The 20,684-nt window shown below is 41.4% G+C and overlaps 2 protein-coding genes across 2 annotated transcripts; one reads left to right on the forward strand and one right to left on the reverse strand.

Moving 5' to 3' along the window:
• Positions 1 to 1,494: 1,494 nt before the first annotated feature.
• prdx6 (peroxiredoxin 6) lies at positions 1,495 to 13,065 on the reverse strand. The gene is made up of 5 exons (XM_039812229.1): positions 12,796 to 13,065; positions 9,360 to 9,516; positions 5,770 to 5,913; positions 4,345 to 4,491; positions 1,495 to 1,839 (listed from the first exon to the last, which is right to left on the reverse strand). The coding sequence occupies exons 1-5, from the start codon at positions 12,885 to 12,887 to the stop codon at positions 1,714 to 1,716; spliced, it is 666 nt and encodes a 221-aa protein (XP_039668163.1). The 5' UTR covers positions 12,888 to 13,065; the 3' UTR covers positions 1,495 to 1,713.
• Positions 13,066 to 13,157: 92 nt separating this feature from the next.
• On the forward strand, positions 13,158 to 19,904 carry plpp6 (phospholipid phosphatase 6). The gene is made up of 2 exons (XM_039812228.1): positions 13,158 to 13,912; positions 18,590 to 19,904. The coding sequence occupies exons 1-2, from the start codon at positions 13,420 to 13,422 to the stop codon at positions 18,955 to 18,957; spliced, it is 861 nt and encodes a 286-aa protein (XP_039668162.1). The 5' UTR covers positions 13,158 to 13,419; the 3' UTR covers positions 18,958 to 19,904.
• The last annotated feature ends 780 nt before the right edge of the window (positions 19,905 to 20,684 follow it).

Raw genomic sequence — 20,684 nt, forward strand, 5'->3', positions numbered from 1 at the left:
CGATCCTCAGCCACGCTCTTTTGAGGGTTGAATAACTCAAAGAGGGAAACCTACACCTCAGTCCGGGCTTCAGTGTCTCATCTACAGTTGAAGCCGAAGATGCATGTGTTATTCTCAAAAATGCATGTTTGACATACAGTAATGCAATCTCCGTTATAGCTCGTGCTGTTTGTGCAATCAATCCTAATGTGTTATTCAAGCAGGCTAATAAAAGAACTTCAGTAACTAATCTTCAGTGGTGGAACAAGTACGCAGCTCCGTTATTTTTAAAAGTACCAATACAACAATACTCCAGTACAAGCAAAAGTTCTGCGATCAAATTTCTACTTAAGTAAGAGTACAGAAGTATTCCCAGCATAATACATTTGAAGTATAAAAAGTAAAAGTACTTGTTCTGCTGAAAAATGTCTTCTGTGACTGATATACTATTATGTATGGCATTATAAGATTAATCCTGACGCTTCAATGTGTTTATTTTACTGTTGGAATGGGTCTAGGTGGAGCTAGTTATTACCACTTTATATGCAGTAGTTAGTTAGTAGTTCAGGGATTCTAAACCTAGGGGTTGGGCCCCTCCAAAGAGTCACCAGATAAATCGGAAGGGTCAGGAGAGGCTTTAAAGACTAGACCAAAAAAACAGACAAAAAAGTTCTGCTACACAAATTTGTGTTCATATTTCCACATTTCTTTCTTTTTGTGAAAATAACGGATATTTATTTCTCTTTGGGCCTCGAACAGTTATCTCAACAAACCCATGAGAGAATTTTAGAGGGGGAAATGTAAATGCAGAATCTTCATCCGGAACCAGTAACTACAGCCATGTAGTGGAGTAAATAGTACCTCTGAAATTTATGGAGACATTATACTTATGTACAGTACTTGAGTAAACGTACTTATGTAGTTACTATCCTTCGCTGCTGTCTCTTTGGCTGCAGCTGGTAAATTTCATCTGGAGAATGACATTTGAAAAACTTGGACACGGAAAATAGAACAAACAGAATAATCCATTGCACATTAATACATTTAGACAGCGAGGGCATTAGCTTGTAATGCTGAGTTGGCAAAAAAAAAAAATACTGTGTGAAAGGGGAGAACGCTTTGTAAACCTCACGGTGTACTTTGAGAAAACATTGCTGAAAGTATATCAACTTGATGTGGCCAATCCTCTTATAATTAATGGACATGTAAATAAACTAGTCATTTCACTACATGTGGTACCACTCCCCTTCTCTGCAATGGTTTAGAATGGATTGGTGCTTGTGCATACACTGCCACCTATTGATATAAGACGGTACTGCAGCACAAACAGCAAGGTGATAGTTTGAGTTTAGGTTGTAGGCACAGACTGTATATTATTAGTATTAATATTAACAGTCTACGGTTGTAGGAGGACACCTAGTGGCACGGTCAAGTCAAAGCAGAGGAAGTTGTCACTACTGTAAACGTGTCCCTGAACTTTAAACAGTGTGAAAAGACTCAAACAATCAGAGGACGTGTGTGAAAAAGTTTGTTTATTGAAGGAAACAAGGCATCGTAAAAATGAAAATATAAATACTCCTTGTTCATTGCTGGGCACATTGCTTTGACACTAGACACCAAACCAGATAAGTGCATCTATGCTTTTGGTCAATGCTTTTGTGAATTATTATCATAAGGAGTGAAAAAAATTTTTTCTCCAAACGGCAGTAAACTAGAGAAGGATGTCTTGTCTTTTCAGAGCTGGGTGTAGCGCAAGTATTTCTTCCCAGAAGGCACCTCTTTAGTGGTCACGCCATTGGGGAAGAGAGCAGCGGCTTCAGCCTCAGAGAGTGAAGGAATCACCATGACCTTGTCATTAGGCTGAAAGAGAGGACAACAAGGAAGCGTGTTTTAGGAGCAGGGCCTAGTTCTGATTACAGTCTTAGGAAGCCTTCGCTGTAATGATACTTGTGCTGCAGCCTCATAGGCTCCTGTGTCATGTGGCTTTTGGTCATTTTCTTCAGTTATCCCACTAAAATTAGGTCACAGACACTTAAATTGTTTGTTTGGAAGGAATGCACAATTCCCAATGACTAGACAGCTAGCTCTTGTTGCTATAGAGCTGTGTTTCTCAAATGGAGGTACGTGTACCCCTAGGGGTACTTTGGAGGACTGCAGGGGGTACGTGAGATATTTTAAAAAGGTCCCATGGCATGAAAATTTCACTTTATGAGGTTTTTTAACATTAATGTGAGTTCCCCCAGCCTGCCTATGGTCCCCCAGTGGCTAGAAATGGTGATAGGTGTAAACCGAGCCCTGGGTATCCTGCTCTGCCTTTGAGAAAATGAAAGCTCAGATGGGCCGATCTGGAATCTTCCCTTTATGACGCCCGCTCAGAGAATTTGGCCCGCCCATGAGAAAGAGAGAGACATCATGGCTTGGCAGTTGGTCAAGCCCCCCCCTCCCCCTCCCCCTCAATAGCTTCAGACACAGAAATGGCACATCCTAAGGAAAGCTCATTGTGGGACTGGCTCTAGTGGCTGTAATTCTGCACCAAGGCTGAATTCGGGAACGAGGACTTCAGATACAGTATTAGGGGACCACTAAGGTCTATAATAAAAGAGACTTCAGATACAGTATTAGGGGACCACTAAGGTCTATATAAAAGAGACTTCAGATACAGTATTAGGGGGGCCCACTAAGGTCTATATAAAAGAGACTTCAGATACAGTATTAGAGGACCACTAAGGTCTATATAAAAGAGACTTCAGATACAGTATTAGAGGACCACTAAGGTCTATATAAAAGAGACTTCAGATACAGTATTAGAGGACCACTAAGGTCTATATAAAAGAGACTTCAGATACAGTATTAGAGGACCACTAAGGTCTATATAAAAGAGACTTCATATACAGTATTAGAGGACCACTAAGGTCTATATAAAAGAGACTTCAGATATAGTATTAGAGGACCACTAAGGTCTATATAAAAGCATCCAAAGAGCACCATGTCATGGGATCTTTAACAAAATGTTTAATAGTTACAAGGCTGTTGTCCAGAACATTGTTCCTCTTTATGTAGACTTTTTTTTTCCTTCCAAAAATGTGACATTTGTGTCGCCTTCTTTGGACCTATTCTTGCCTTCCTTCCTTCTACTGTCCTACTTTCTACAAGTTTCTCGCTTTTTTAAAAGTTATGTCACTGTTTTTGATACTATTGTCGACCTATTCTTGCCTTACTTCCTTCCTTCTTTCTACCATCTTTTTACAAGGTTTTGTCTTTTTTACAGTTGTTTTTTCTACCAAAAATGATTAGCGCTGGTCAGGGGCGTACTTGGCTTAAAGAAACAATTCAAAAGGGGTACATTATTGAAAAAAAGTTTGAGAACCACTGCTATAGAGGTTGAATGCCCGTGTTGTAACTTGGCACAAAGTGTCTGCTAAATAAATGTATGGTAAACATTTCAAATTTATTTCTCTGCAAGACTGTTTTCTTAATTGTTTTTCAGTTCAGAGCATACGGTGTTCCCACTTCTGTGGAGAGAGGTGGGAGGCTGGAACTGTTGAAAGTTTGGACTGTCTCAATCAAGTGTGTGTGTGTGTGTGTGTGTGTGTGTGTGTGTGTGTGTGTGTGTGTGTGTGTGTGTGTGTGTGTGTGTGTGTGTGTGTGTGTGTGTGTGTGTGTGTGTGTGTGTGTGTGTGTGTGTGTGTGTGTGTGTATATGAGGAGGATGAGAGGAAATGTAGGAGTAACTGCAGACACTTAAGTGAATAGTTTGACATTTTGGGAAATATGCTTATTTGCTTTCTTGCCGAGAGTTAGATAAGAAGATTGGTACCACTCTCGTATCCAGGGTTTCTGCAGGTTTTTAAAACTTTTTAAGACTTTTTTTTTTTTTTTAAAGACCTTTTTAAGACATTTATGAATGACATTTAAGACCTATATCATGACATAAAAGAACAACAAAATGCAGAGTCACAGAAGCACTTGCAAAGTTAATAAATTGTATTCAAATTGAATAAAAGCAACACAGTTATAATAATCTGCACAAATACAGCGAATTATATTCGGCGAGCGAAAGAAAGAACTACACCGCATAGAACCACAGAATAAATAAATAAAAACATTTCAATGAGCATTAGAGGTAGCGTTACATTGACGTAGGAAAATTAAAACCTGTTTGAAATTATTTAAGACCTAGAACGCAATACTTCAGTGAATTTAAGACTTTTCAAGGCCTAAACATTTGGATTTTGAAATTTTAGATGTTTTAAGACCCCGCGGAAACCCTGATATCTGTACATGAATATAAGGCTGGAGCAAGGAGACAGTTAGCTTAGCACTGTTCACTGCTCCAAGTCAAGAAACACACAGTTTTAGCGTTTACCTGCCAGTTGACAGGGGTGGCAACCTTCTTCTGCGCGGTGAGCTGTAGAGAGTCGATGACTCGAAGCAACTCATCAAAGTTCCTTCCCGTGGTGGCGGGGTAGAGGATGGACAGCTTCAGCTTCTTGTCGGGGCCAATCACAAAGACCTAAAGTAGGATGAGATGTCACAGGGGTCAACATACATGTAACATGAACCAGAACATGCCTCTTTTTAAACATGGTGACAAATTCATCCATAAAAACATTGACCTATAAAGATAAGTTTCACTCGCCATACAAAAACTTTCCCCCCCCCCAAACACTGGACTTTCACCCAGGAGAGCCGGGATTTTTTATTTATCTTTTTTTTTTAAGCCTTCCCCAATGTTTCTTTCCTAAACCCAACTGTTTGTTTTCCTAAGCGTGTGACGTTGGTGACCGTCATGTTTTTGTCGTTTTTTTGTGTTAGTAAAGACTTCCCCAATGTTCTTTTCCTAAACCCAACCTTATTTTTTGTGTGCATGTTTACATCCGTTGCATACAGCGTAGACATACACGTGGATAGCTCAAAATGCGTACAGATAACACGCCATTTGGCTTTAGGAAAGTGGCGTGTATGTTGACGCAAAGTCACGATGCCATGTTGTGCATTTTAACTATTTTACCATCTTATTAACCTGCTGTATTAACACCTCCCTCATGAGTGATGTAGCCTATTTCATCTTTTTATTACTGCTCGTTACTGCTTTGCATGGTTGAACGGTGCTAGAAGATGCCTCAGGTCTGTGTTGCTTGGCTGCGTTCTGATGCTTGCATGGCTTCTTATACTGAATGGGGATACTGTTGATGTGTAACTGTGCTAATGTCTTGCTGCTTCCTGTAGCTCTGCATTTGTTGCTCTAGCTGTATGATGTCTTGTTGACTTCTGTCGGTATAGTTTAACCTGTACTAATGTCTTGCCGTTTCCTGGTCTAAAAACATCTGGCCAAAGGACTATAGGTGAAAATTAGCCAGCTGGCTAACACTGGCCCATTTACAGAAATGTTTATTAATGTGTGTTGTCCTTTAAAAAATAAAGAAATAAGAATAAGAATGAAGAATTCGTTAACATTCGGCTAACCTTAGGCTTCAAGAGATAGCGTTTGTTTAGACTGTGTAACACATGGCCAATCAACAACCTGTTCGGCACAAAGTCAACATTTTTGCTCCGACTTGATTGGCTCCCGGCCAAATGATGTGGTAGTTAGCTGCAACAACATTAGGGGAATAAAGACCAAAACCTTTCACAGGGAAAAAAGTCAGGACAGGACAGGGTTTTTCTACAGAAGACAAATGTCTCTGCCATATGGCATCTGTTCATTTTGGATCAGGATGTGGTCTTGGTGTTTGTTTTTGTAGTAAAATATGTCCTGCACTGAGGACAGGACAGAGGACAAGATTCTTACACAGCGAGCGGTGAGGGGCATCCCATCCTTGTCTCGCTCATCAGGGTCCAGCATGCCCAGCTGGATGGACAGCTCTCTCTTGTCATCAGCGATGATGGGGAACGGCAGAGGGCTTTCAGTTTCACTGTTAAATGCCATCACATCCTGCACAGAAGGGAAGAGACCCATTCAGCATTTACAAATTTGTAAATGTGTGTATATCGTCATCATCCAAAGTGAATCATTCTCATCGTCCTGGCTGCCATCTCCATCACTGCAGCACAGGTTTGATGAGAGATCAGAGACCTTTAACTCTACTAAGTGCTCAGACACTATGATTGTAGTGCCAATACTGTTGCCCTCACAGATGTTAATAATTATCTTTGAGGGCAAACAGAGAAAATACCGTTGTGCCTAGTGAACATTCCCCTCTTGGACCAATCACTGGGCTTTCTGAGTACTATACTTGTTGTTATGTGGCAAACGAGTTAAAAGTGTCTGTGTTGAGCGTAGGGATTAACCGTGGAGTATTTTACCATCCAGTGGCACAATGCACAATTACATGCTATTCAGAGAGGCAAGGAAGAGCAAATCAAATCAAGTTAGAAATTAAAAAAGTAAGGTAAAATTAATTGGATTGAAATCCAAAAAAATACATGCAATTAATTCAATCAAATTAGATTAAATTATATTAGGTGTGATAAATTACATTTAAATAATTTGATTCAAATTTTAAGTAAGTTAACTAAGAAAAATTTGAAATTTAAAAATTCTAATTAAAGATGGAATTAAAATTATTTAATTCAATTTAATGTCATTCAAAAACAATAAGAATGTAAAAAAGTTAGCATTGTATTCAATTAAAACAATTGATTAAACATTTAGTTACATTACATTAATTTCATTATAAATAAAAATGACTTTATTACTTTAAAAATGTAATAAAAATTGACAGATACATTGGTGATTATTTGATGTATACTAAATGTAATGTGAAACGAGTCCATTTCTCCCAACTCAGTTAGGAGCTACTTTTAGGAATTTGGTTTTGGTTGAAATGGGAGGACTTTGAATTCTGATTACCCCACAGCAAGCAGTGACTTATGACACTACTGTCAATGTTTCAAGATAGTAAGACACATAAAAGCTTAAAGGGGTGATAGAATGATTATATAGGGTATTTCACATTGTTCCTTAAGGTCTCCTAATGTAACATTGGTTGGGCTGAAAATGGCCTGGTTGATATTTTATTGGCCCTTATGCACCCCTGTGTTTTGGCCCCATTTGTAACAAGAGCTTTTCTTCCAAATATGGTATGCTCATGAATATTTAGATGAGCTGCACGCTGATTGGTTGAGCGAATCCCCATACACACACATTAGAAATGCGACAGAATCTCATATTCCAGACACTGCAATGTTTCGTTACCAAATTCACTTCTGAGACTATTTTATTCGAGAAATCAGCTATATAAAGCTGAAATATGGGCCGTTTTACGAAAATTGATGGCTAATTGCAAATTTGGTAAGACGTGTCGGACTTTAGGAGCTCCACACAGTCTGACGAGAGAGCGGCAGCCTGCTGGGCTCCATACCCAGCGCAAAGTCACCCTTTGTGGGTTACTGTATTACCGGGGCTCCGCGGCCGGCTGCCGGCATAACTAGCTAGCTAGCTATGTGTTCCATTCAATACAATGGGAAAATATCGCGGCTAGCTAGCTACACTTTCGGCATAACTATAGTATATTTACAGTTTGAATTTCATCACGCCACTTGTATAACATCTATCCAATGTCTTATAAAGCTAACAATGGTGTCAGATTCCAATTTAATGAATTTTTGTGAACACCAGGGGTTTCGTTAGCTGCAACTGTCCCTTCAATTCTATGTGTACAGATTGCGGCTAGTTAGCTTAATTTTCGGCATAATTAGAGTATATTTACAGTTTGAATTTCGTCACGCCACTTATATAACCTCTACCCCAAGGTCTTATAAAGCTAACAATGGTGATTTCAATTTTATAAATTTTTGTGAATTTCAGAGGAATTCTAAGAGGAGGCTAGCTCTCATTGATAGAGCTAGCTCCATCCAGCCGCAGGCTCTATCAATGAGACTCGCGGACAAGAGGCGTTTATTTCACCGATCGTTTGTTTAAATAACTCAACATATTATAAATTACACACATTATAAGATTAACTGGAACCTGTGGTAAGAGATTGCTGGCTTAACAAGCTCGCTGACCGCGCTCTCACTCTCACACACGGGGCATTTAGCAGGAAGAGGGGAACTGCAGGCTCTGGAGCTCTGTCCAGGCAGCGGCGTTTGGTAGTCCATTCACCCACAAAACGGTGACTTTGCGCGGGTACGGAGTGCCGTGGAATGCCAGCCTTGATGGAGCTCAATCGAACTCACAGCAGGCCGGGGTCTGTGAAGGAAGGCAGACAGGCGGCGAGGCAGCAACACAGGCAGCACCGGCCGCTGAACTCCAACACACAGTCGGACAAAATTTGCAATTAGACATACATTTTCGTAAAACGGTCCATATTTGACCTCTACATAGTTGATTTCTCGCATAAAAAAAAAGTCTCAGAAGTGAATTGAATGGTAAAATAGCATATGAACAATGTATACAATTTCTGAGATCTGCACGACCTAGATTCAGAAGACTAACTGATCTCAGGTCAGTTGTGTAGCCTATGTAAATGTTGGGGCGTGACAAAGAGAGAGACTAGAGCCAAATGAGGAGGAGTCGCCGAGTTGACGTCAACTATGGGGCTCGTTGAGATTCGCCAGTTTTCAGAGGCAGTTTCAAATTGTGAGATTTGCAGAGAAAAGAGGTGTCAATGGGATTTAGAGGTTCTATGTATGTCCTAGTTACCCACTAAACTGTCATTCAACTATGACCAGGTAAAATCAGTTTTGCATTCCATCACCCCTTTAAACATGTCAATGTTATGCAATAATAATTATAATATTATTATTATTACCCTTATTAAGTGTCACTCCACCCACAGTAACCTGATCTGTTAAAGTGCTCATATTAGGCTTTTTCCCTTTCCTTTATTGTGTTATATATATATCTTTTTTGTGCACGTTATAGGTTTACAAAGTGAAAAAGCCCAAAGTCCCCCCCAAAGGGACTTACCATCTCCAACAGAAAACACTGTTCACAAACTGCTCCAAACAGCTCTATTGTAGTCCAGCCTTTACTTCAGAGACAAACGTGGTCACTTTGGAACACACGTTATAATGCTTGCCTCGCTGCTAGCATGGCACGCCCTCATGCTCTGCTTCTGACTGGCTAGTAGTCCTTACCTAGGTACTGCGCATGTGCGACTCCCAACAAAGATGGAACAGAAGTGCGATGCCTCACTCTGTAGCTTAAACAAAGAGCTCAACACACAGGGTGAAAAGAGGAGCTGCAGCAATGTGTAGTAAAAACAAAAATATGGTGTTTTTTGAAAATTAAACCATGTAAACCTATTCTGATATAACCTCTAAATGCAATTATGAACCTGAAAATGAGCATAATATGAGCACTTTAACAAAGTAGTTATCATTTCACTTATACAGATATAAAGTGTATAGTGTGTGTGTGTGTGTGTCCCCAACCTTGCTCCAATGGCGGTGATCCTCAACACTGTCAATGGACAAGGCGATCATCTTCACACCTCGCTTTGTGAACTCATCGCTGATCCTAGCGGCACAGGCGAGCTCAGTGGTGCAGACAGGGGTGAAGTCCTTTGGGTGTGAGAACAGGATACCCCATCTACGGAGGAAAACAGACATAAAGCAATGAGGTCTTTGCGCTACACATCATTTTCTGGTTCAGAAACCTTTATGTGAAAAACTGTAATTTCTTAATATAATTCAATAAAATGTAATTGTATTAAGAAAATAGCAAATAAGGCCATTGTCATCCAACACTCATGTTTTCCTATTAATGCACATTACACAACGTATATATTTATTCTGTCTTGTGTGTGTTATTTGTGTGTGTTGTGCATTTGTGTCTTGATGTTTAGAGTATACAAAGAGTCTAGAATTTAATAAGAGACAGAAAGGCTGTTAGGAGCACAAGCAGTGGAAGAGACAGAAGAGGAAGAAATGGCTATAAAAAATGAGAAAGACAGAACATTATGTCTCAGTAGAGGTCATTCCAGCAACAGATTGAAGCAACAGGTGTCTGGGAATCTGGCAGACTCGAGCTCAAAACATTAAATCCAGCTGTGTACTGACAATGTACAATGAGGAGGGTGAAGGGAAAGACAGACGTGAGATTTTCCTGCGAAAAACATTACAATCTTTTTGAAGGATAATTCACCCTTGAATCACATGAGTTTCCAGCCTCACATGATTTATGTGGACTTTTCCCTCTTCAATGTGTTGTAACGTACCACCACATTGGTCAGAGGCAACAGAAAAGCTTTGCTCCACAGCGGCATTGTGATTAGGGATAGACAGATTATCGGGCCGTTTTTTTGGCAGTTAGCAGATTACAGTGGTGGCTCATACATTTATGAACCCATGCTAAAGTTGACTAAAAAGAGGAATAAAAATTCATCTTTTGGAAATTGATCTTAATGCCTTAATTAATTTTTTTTGGGAAAAATCCAACCTTTAAGGACAGCAACTGTCTTTGTGAATGAATAATGTTTCATAAATAAATAAATGTTCTTCCTTAAAATACAAGGGGCATGTATACTTATACATACCCCTATGTTAAATTCCCATAGAGGCAGGCAGATTTTTACTTTTAAAGGCCAGTTATTTCATGTATCCAGGATACTATGCATTTGGAATTAAAATAGCTCCACATCATCACATACCCTTCACCATACCTAGAGATTGGCATGGTTTTATTTCAGTTAGACTGATAGCTGGTTTGATTTGCATTGAGAGATGATTTTATGGAAAGTATCTCTATAAAGTGCTTCTATGGGAATTTAACATAGGGGTGTACTTATTTATGCCCCCTGTATTTTATAGAAGAACATTTACGATACATTATTCATTCACAAAGAAATTTGGGTGTCCTTAAAAGGTTGGATTTTGCCTAATATTTTTTATTAAGGCATTAATATCAATGTCCAAAAGATGATTTTCTTTTTTTAGCATGGGTTCATAAACTTATGAGCACCACTGTATCTGTATCGGCGTTTTATTTGCCTGATAACCGATAAAGTTAATTAATTAAAAAGTGGTCTACTTTGGCTCGGCTACAGCTCTGTGTCTGTCCCTCTGCTTCGCTTCACTCACCACCGAGTCTGACTTAATGTCCCCCCCCCCCACAACACTATCTGACTCTCTTTTACTGGGGATTATGTTGAAAGTTTCTCATTTGTTAAATAATTGCTTAAAGCACTTACACAAAGTTTTGTGTTGGACTTTGTAACATTCCAAAATCTTAATTTTGTCTTAAAAGATTTTCATTTTCGCTGTATATGCATATTGGCTCCAAATATCTGTTATCGGTTGTATTAACTACTAGAAATCAGTATCGGCCTTGAAAAAACAGTATCGGTCGATCCATACTTGTGATCATCTGATGATGGGGTGACCAAAGGCCCTGATTACCCAATCTGTTGAAGCAGAACTAACCCTGGCTGGATGCTGACAGTTTCTAAGAAGAGTTTGTTCAGAAGCTGCTGTTGATTTAAACATTGACAAGAAGTACAAAAAAAAAAAAAAAAAAAAAAAAGAAAGAAAGAATCATTAGATTTTTTTTGCAGCAAAACCTGAGCTATAAATTTGTATTATAGACACATGGGCTATTCTAAGATAAATTATGTTATCGTAGGACACGTTTTGAACAGACGGTGGCCTCGCAGTCCAACATCTATCCTGACTAAGGAAAGGAGGAGGTTAACTGCGTAGTTCTTATATTAATAAGTGTGTAGCAGGTTTTGTCCGTTTGGAAGGGCAGCGACACTGTTGCGACAACATATCTGCTCCTCCGCTGTGTGCACAACCTTTAAGATGAGAACATGAGGGTGGGGAAAATCCTGAAATATAAAATAGAATAAATATGCACAGTCAAATAAGGAGAATTAGATTATTCTGAAGAGTTCTTAGAAATTGTTAGAACGTTGTTCAACCCACTAAATTTGAACAGGTAAATCTATCCATGTAAAAATCATTCAAATTGCTTTCAGTTGTTGGGAGCATAATACAAGTCTGTCTATGTTCATGCGTGTTATGGTTGTTGCATGAAATAGTATTCCTTTCTCTCTGCCGTTAAAAAAAGAAAATGAAAATATAAACAGCCAAGCCTAACAGAGCTGGGCATCAAAGGGAATGCAAGCACTGGAGGCACAGTTCCAAAAATCACACAAACAATACAGGCCTTGTCCTGACTGTGCTTACACATCACAAATGAATTGGCCAAAGAAAATGACTGCAAATATACAAGCATTGCTGCCATGACTCGCTTTTTAGTCAGCAGCTAGGCCAACTATATGTTTCTGTCTATCTGAGTCATTCAAAAAAAGAAATACAATACATTTACTCTATCACATTTATGGTAGCAGGGTTCTAAATTAGCACCGTTTACCAGCCAAATGCTGGTGAAATATGCAAGTGGCTGGTAGATTTGCTTCACTCACCAGCCAAAAAACCCAATGGTAATCTATTGAATGGCTGGTAATATTTTAACATTCATTAGCCATTTGGCTGGTAGACGAAAATGTTAATTTTGAAGCCTGTATGGTAGCCTATATTTCCATGTTGTCATCCAACAGAGTCACGTTTGTGTAACCCTACATACAGTATCCATGTCAGCCAGCAGGTGTTGCGCTGCAGTCACATTGGGATCACGGTCAAGTGATCAGGACTGATGTGTCAGATCATGCGCCCTAGCTTGTAAATTCAGAATTAATCCGTAACGTTACTCAGATCCGCGTTCAAGCTTCTCACACAGGCACGCACACAACCCGCTCCCACGGCTCTATCAAATGCTGCACTGCCTGTTAACATACCGCAATTCAAAACTCCGAATTAAACACATTAGTTACAATGTGATGGCTGTAGAGGAAGCGTGCGCACTTACGAGCTGCCCAGGAAATCGTGGAACTTGATCCTGCCGATGGTGGTGTCGGCCTCGAAGTTGGGGAACTCGTCTCCCAGCAGAAGTCCAGGCATGGTCGGCTCTCCTCTGCAGCTCAGACACTAGAGAATGGACTGGGATAACCGTTACCCGGCTGGCTAGCCTGTATCAAAGAACTTCTAAGATCAGCAGAACGTCATGGCATGGGATGGACCCGGATAGGGGCGGGTTAACTTCATAGAGAGCCGAAGTCACGCCCCTTCCGGTGGACCTCATGGGACCTAAACTAAAAATAAAAAAATATATATATATGATATACATACAAACATATGTATACAAACACACATATTTGTGAAAAAATAACTACTCAATTTACAAAATTATTATTAAATTGTTCTTCTTTTATTCCGCCAATGCAAAAAAAAAAACACAATTTCCCAGGTAGCTTTGCGATTAGAACAACAAAGATGGAGATTCAGCTGTTTCAGGACGTGATATGAATGAGACGTACAACAGATGAACTAAAGGAGCAACAACCCGCGCAGCACTGCAGACAATTCACCACCACTGCGGGTCAACTACATAACGCCTAGCTAAGTGTCTACGTCGGTAGGATTAACCGCTAAAATGCCTTCTCCTAAAGCTAAAAACCCCGTTCGCAGCGGTGGAAGCCCGGTGCTCGGAAGCTCCAACGGCCGCTACGAGTTCATGTCGCTGACGAAGCCGTTGAACCGGTCCTCGCCGTCGCATCTCCTCCAGCGACAGGGCTCCGAGCCGACAACGGCTCGCCTCCGGGCATCGGAGAGCCCCACTCGGCGCCGGGGTTCCAGCTCCTCCACGGGCTCCGCGAGCGGCCAGGGGCTGTCGGAAGAGGACGGTATACGGCTCAATCCTTCCTTCGTCCGCGTAGCGCTCAGCTCGCTTCTCGCCATCGACCTGTGGATGTCCAAGCGGCTGGGGGTGTGTGCCTGCGAGGACTCTTCCTGGGGCAGTGTGCGCCCGTTAATGAAGCTGATAGAGATATCGGGACATGGCATCCCCTGGCTGGCTGGTACCGCCTACTGTCTGTACAAGAGTGACAGTGCTGCAGGACAAGAAGTCATGCTCAACCTTCTCATGGGTAAAACGCTCTGCCATTTATGTCCTTCTTATGTTGCTTTATATTTTATATATATATATATATAAATAAATAATGTATACTTTATTAATACCACAGGGGGAAATTACAATGTTTTCACTCTGTGAATTACATATTACACACAGGACTGAATTACACACATGCTCAGTACCTATACATGCACTAATGGAGAGATGTCAGAGTGGGGGGGGCTGCCCATGGAAAGGCACCCCCACCCCGAGGTACGGTGCCTTGCTCAAGAGCAACTTGGCAGTGCCCAGGAGGTGAACTGGCACCTCTCCAGCTACCAGTCTACCACCATACTTTTGGTCTGTATGGGGACTTGAACCACCCTGCGTCTCCCTCTAGGAGGGAATTAACACATACATATTTACTTGCAAATGCAGACAGGTATCTACGTAATGTTACCAGAGTTTGCTCCCCTCCCCCACCCCCCCTTCTATCAGAACTCACAGGTGATCCCACCTCCCAAGACGTGTTTAGCTTTCCTCCATCAGTGCTGGCAGGTTCTGGCATGTAGGTGACATCTGTAGTTCATTTGTGCCTAAATGCACCTCTGTTTGCAGCAGCTGCTGTAGCCTGCTCCAAATCACCCTGAGTTTGTCTGACTGACACTCTGTGAAACCGCATTTATACCATGATAAAAAGGATGAGGTCAGTTTCAATATTTTGACAAAAGCAAGGCGTAGGCCAGCGCTAGCTGCGATGCAGGTCCATGAGACTTAAAACAAATGTCACACAACTCTTCTCCAGCACATAATGCTTTACACACAACTTGTTTTCTGCTGTCTTGTCTATATTGGGATTGTCTCACCCTGAGTAAAACATGGTGAGCTGAAGAAGAGTTGCGAGACAGGTTTTAACTTGGATGGACTTGCATTGAGCCTCACACGGGCCTGCAATTAATCAGAGGGCGTCTTCTTGGACTGTAGATTGATCTGTAGATTGATTTTATAGATGGTAATGCAGCTTTTACTTGGATTGCGTCAGTTAACAGCCAGTAATCTATTAGGAATTGAAACACATGCTGCATGCCAATAGGCTCCCCACATTTTAACTTTCTTTAATGAAGCCCATAAGTGCACATCCACTTTAAATGCATCAGGATATGCCTATAGTACAGGGCGAGGATTTGTGTCTTTCAGAGGTCTGGTTGTTTTGCCCAGTAACACAAGCCCACAATGGCAGTTTTGCCCAATATAAACTATTGACTTATTTTCTTTGGCTGGGTGGGTGGGTAAATTAATGTTTTTTTTGTTTTTGTTTGCCCTAATCCACCCCTGCTTGCAGTTTCTCTACATCATTTTTAGTTATAACTTCATTTTGTCAGCTTTCACATCAGCTTGTCAGACAGGTGAATGCCTTTTATTGCAGCGTGTGGGGTAATTAAGGTGACAGGTGGCTGGTCAGTAGATATGAGGCAGGTAGAGGCAAGTCTTGCTATATGTGCAGTAGAGGTGTTGAAATTAATCAAATAATTGATGCATCGAATCGTGGACATGGACGATAATCGGCAGGCTCATAATCGATTATTTCTGTTTACAATTTAACGTCGGCCTGCCTAACAACATTTCTGTTTACATATTCTGTTATGTTTTGCACATTCAGGAAGTGCCATGTGCTCAGTGCTGTAGTGTTATGTATCCAATTTATTTACTATTAGAGCACTGCAGAATGTTTTGTTTTTGAAGCTTGAAAAGCTATGAATTAAATATCCTACATGGCTTTAATAGAAAAATGTATTTGACGCATCGTGATATCGAACTGAATCGCTGACATGATAATCGTAATCGAATCAGGAGATCAGTGAAGATTCACACCTTTATTTATTTATTTATTTATTTATATATATATACATACATACATACATACATATACATATATATATATATATATATATATATGTGTGTATATGTGTATGTATATGTATATATATATATATGTCTATATAAGGGTGGTTCAGTCCCAACTGTATGCATGTGCACTACGCTCAGGATGGAGAAGCTGTGAAGAACACTTTATGCACCAGGCTGCAGTTAAAGGCCTGAGACAGCTGCACACTCTAGTTATAAAATACAGCTTTCAACAACATCATTTATTTGACCATTGAGTATCAATACGGAATAAAATGTCAGTTGCGCATATTCATTTTGCTGCAATCCTTTCATTGGACTCCCAGCAGCGATTGGCTCAATGCCACCTGGCTCTTTCATAAATGTTTTAGCACTGCAGCCTATGGGCATCAATTGTGTCAAAAAGATTACAAGTAGAATTTTCTTTATTGCAGCCCTGGAGCGCAGTAAGCAGCGCGCTAGTGGGGCTTTATTTTACATTGAAAAAGCTGTAAAACTGCAAACCACCATTGAATCAAAATAAATCTTTCCTCTTATTTGTGAAAATAGGCATGTGACCCGTTTCACCTCCAACCCTCAAAGAATCGGAATTGAGAATTGATAAGAACTTGAATCGAAAGGAAGAATCGGAATTGGAATCAGTTCAAATCCAAACAATGCCCAACCCTACTGTAGCCCTGAAGAACTGCTAATACAAATCTTTTTATATAAGTCCACTATAGTGGCAATCTGACCACAAAAAAATGCCACTGGAGGGAATTTGAAACCGTTTCCAACGCTAGCTGGTGCAAATAATGAGGTCCGCCATAGTCTTAAGATGAATCCTTTATTTTATAACTGCATTTGAAAACGCGTACAAAAAGACGGACTGTGAAAGATTAAAGGTCCAATGACATGGTGCAGCTCTTTGGATGCTTTTATATAGGCCTTAGTGGTCCCCTAATACTGTATCTGAAGTCTCTTTTATATAGACCTTAGTGGTCCCCTAATACTGTATCTGAAGTCTCTTTTATATAGACCTTAGTGGTCCCCTAATACTGTATCTGAAGTCTCTTTTATATAGACCTTAGTGGTCCCCTAATACTGTATCTGAAGTCTCTTTTATATAGACCTTAGTGGTCCCCTAATACTGTATCTGAAGTCTCTTTTATATAGACCTTAGTGGTCCCCTAATAGTGTATCTGAAGTCTCTTTTATATAGACCTTAGTGGTCCCCTAATACTGTATCTGAAGTCTCTTTCCTGAAATTCAGCCTTGGTGCAGAATTACAGCCACTAGAGCCAGTCCCACAATGAGCTTTCCTTAGTATGTGCCATTTCTGTGTCTGAGGAGGGAGGGGGGGGCAAGGTGGAGGGTGGGGGTGTGGCCTTGACCAACTGCCACTTTGCTCATTTGAAAGCCATGATGTCTCTCTCTCATGGGTGGGCCAAATTCTAAGGGTGGGCAAAGCAGAGAAAGGGGAGTTAACCTTGCTCCTTATGACCTCATAAGGAGAAGATTCCAGATCGGCCCATCTGAGCTTTCATTTTCTCAAAGGCAGAGCAGGATACCCAGGGCTCGGTTTACACCTATCACCATTTCTAGCCACTGGGGGACCATAGGCAGGCTGGGGGGACTCATATTAATGTTAAAAAACCTCATAAAGTTCATGCCATGGGACCTTTTAAAAACAAGCAGATGAGATCTAAAAACATCACTTGCACACAGAGATTGAAAAACTGTTTGGCTTCCCCTGATCCTAATTTTCTCCATCCCCCTCACCTGTGATTCCCTGTTTCTAATCTCCGATTGTGGTAATTAGCGCACATACACACCCAGGTGAACAGGTGACGTAGCGATCAAACCATAACACACACACACACACACACACACACACACACACACACACACACACACACACACACACACACACATACATACACACACACACTATACACGCATGCAGCAAAATTGGCTACAACATCCACTATGCCCAGGTAAGGGGCGGCAGATATAAGCTGCAGTTTTCCTTTAGCACAGTGGACTTATTCTTATTTGTGTGTACTATCCCAATGACAGAATCTAAGCTATAAGGTGACATCATTTTGCTTACAAATCCATCTATGTTTCTCTTGTGATGTAAATCTGTACCAAGGATACAAAGTTAACTGCTGTTATTGCAGTTACAGTACATCCTCTCTTTATGTCTCTTCTTGTTTGCCAATGTGATTATGTTATGTTATGTGATTACACTGCTGTTTCTTCATTAGGGTTGGGTACCGAGACCCGGTGCTAATACGACAACAGTGCCTAAACGACCTGTATCTACTGGACCAAATAGCAATGCGAATTTTGGTGCCGATTAAATGCCTTCTGCGCCGCTCTGATGCTCTGAATCAGACTTTAGAGGCAACAGAAGCATCGCTGCACGTGACGCTAGTTAACACTTCACTTGACAGCAGGTAACGTTAGCCTACCGTTAGCTAGCAGCTGGATTAAACACGGTTAAAATGCTGACAGCTAAACGGTGTAAAGGGTGACTGTATTTTGTAGAGGGTTCCAACAGCGGGACGTTAAGCAGTGTGCAGCTGCCTTTGTCGGAAAAACAACACAGACGGTGCGTTCACTTAAAACTAGTAAGCCTCGTGGTGCATTCAAAGTTATTGTAAAATACCCTTTTCCCTATTACCCTATTTTTTAAGTATCGGTTCAGGCACAGTTTAGGCACCAGCACCGTTTTAAAAGTATCGTTTTAGCAAACTGGTATCGAAAAAAAACAAAACAATACCCAACCCTATTAACACATCTTCCCCTTTATCCCCTCCAGGCCTGCTGTTGGACCTGGTCCTGGTTGCCATTGTTAAGGCAGTGGTGCGTCGGCGTCGGCCAGCACATAACCGCATGGACATGTTTGCCACCTTTTCTGTGGACCGCTACTCGTTCCCTTCAGGCCATGCCACCCGGGCCGCCATGTGTGGGCGCTTCCTGCTGGCTCACCTGGTGCTGGCTGCCCCGCTGAGGGTCCTGGTCCTGCTGTGGGCCAGCCTGGTGGGGCTGAGCCGAGTGATGCTGGGCAGGCACAATGTCACTGACGTGATGTTTGGCTTCTGGATGGGCTATTGCCAGTATAACCTTGTAGAGATGTTGTGGCTCTCACCTCAAACCCTGCAAGGGCTGCTGGGACAGTTAGCTTAATATTAGGGATTGAAGGAGGTCAAGACATGGAGGTTTTAATCTTGATTGTAGGAGCACCTGCACACCTTTTTTGTCTTTTGACTGATATACGTATAGGTGAAATTGTCTTAGAGAAGAGAGCTCTATCAAACACAGCTTTGTTCTGCTGTTATCTGACACTTAAGTTCAAAAGGCTACTTTCCGCCTGTAATAAATAGTACAGGACTTTTAATCAGAATAGACCAGGAGAAATTTGTCCAGATTAACCTGAAGCCACCTCACTCTCACTGCCGGCCAGATTCACTGGAAATGATTTAGGACGTTTTCACACCTGCCTTGTTTAGTTTGGTTGAATCGAAACCTGAAGCGTTTCCTTCCTCTGTGCTGTTGGTTTGGCCAGGTGTGAACACAATAAACACACTGGGTGCAGACCAAAAAAAAAACGGACCAAGACAACCTTGAGGAGGGGTCTCGACCCGATTACAAACTGGTAAGCTTCGGTACGGTTTGTTTGTGGTGAGAACGGGATCCTACCTGGATCAGACCCAGCTATCGGCTGTACTCCGCAAGTTTGAGCTAAACGGCTGCCGTAGTCAGGTGTGCTTTGCCAAACTGTGGCAGTTTGCAATAATTCTCTCACAGAAATATACTGCGATCAAGCTCGCCATCACTCACACTCCGTGGTCTAGATGTGTCTACGTCTCAGCCGCCGCTAAAGTTGGAGACCGACTAGGGCTGCACAATTAATAGCAATTGTATCGAAATCGCATGTGGACTAGTGCAATATCCAAATTGCAGGGGGGCGCAATATTTGTTAATGGCAAAATATGTGTCAAACCATTCTAAAATAAAGTACTGTGGGGCAGCAGAAGTAACCCCGGCCTACAAATCCTATCCTACAGACTAAAGAAAACCTCTTTGTTTGGTACAGATCCTCGCCAAAATCACACTATAATCATTTTAATTTCTGTCAGTGTTAATAATTTTCAATGAAAATGAGAATAATGATACAAAAACGATCATTTCCTCCAATATCGTGAATGATATCGCGATCGCATTGTCAGTCAAAATAATCGCAATTTGATATTTTCCTCATATCGTGCAGCCCTAAGACCACGCTTCGCCGAGCAGAGCAGACGTAGTAACGGCACGCGCAAAACAATGTCTGGAAAATGATTTAAATAAAATAAGCTGGTTTGACCATGGAGATGCGAGAAATAGCCACTAGTCCAAAACACAGGACCTTCCTACAGTATTTACTGTCTTGCTCCCGCCCCAGACACATCTGACCAATAAGAGGAGTGAACGTTCTCGCGTGGTCTGTTGTGATGCATTTTGGTACGCTTGAATTTTCGTCCGTGTTGAAACAAAACCAACCAAGGGGGAAACACTCGCAAGTTTACGAACTCATCAACTGATTCCAACCAGAGCAAACGAACTACAGGTGTGAAAACACCCTTAGGGCCCCATCTAGCACCCAGCGCAGCGCAAAGCCTGACGCAAGTGTCTTTGCTAGTTTAAGACAGACGCAGTTGTCAATATCCCGTCCAGCACCCATGTCGTTGGACACCCATCTTTGCGCCCATGGGCGTGCTGGTCTTACAGGGAGGTGTGTTCAGGTGAATTCTTGGGGTATTGCTATCTTGAGGCAGCGGGAAGTGATCGCGCCATTAACCAACAAAAACCTGGTCTCAAGTCATTAGTGCAGCATTTTATTGTTATTTTAACAGCTCATTAGTAAAATGCAC

The sequence above is a fragment of the Perca fluviatilis genome, chromosome 9 (genome assembly GCF_010015445.1).
Source record: "Perca fluviatilis chromosome 9, GENO_Pfluv_1.0, whole genome shotgun sequence".
Lineage (NCBI taxonomy): Eukaryota > Metazoa > Chordata > Actinopteri > Perciformes > Percidae > Perca > Perca fluviatilis.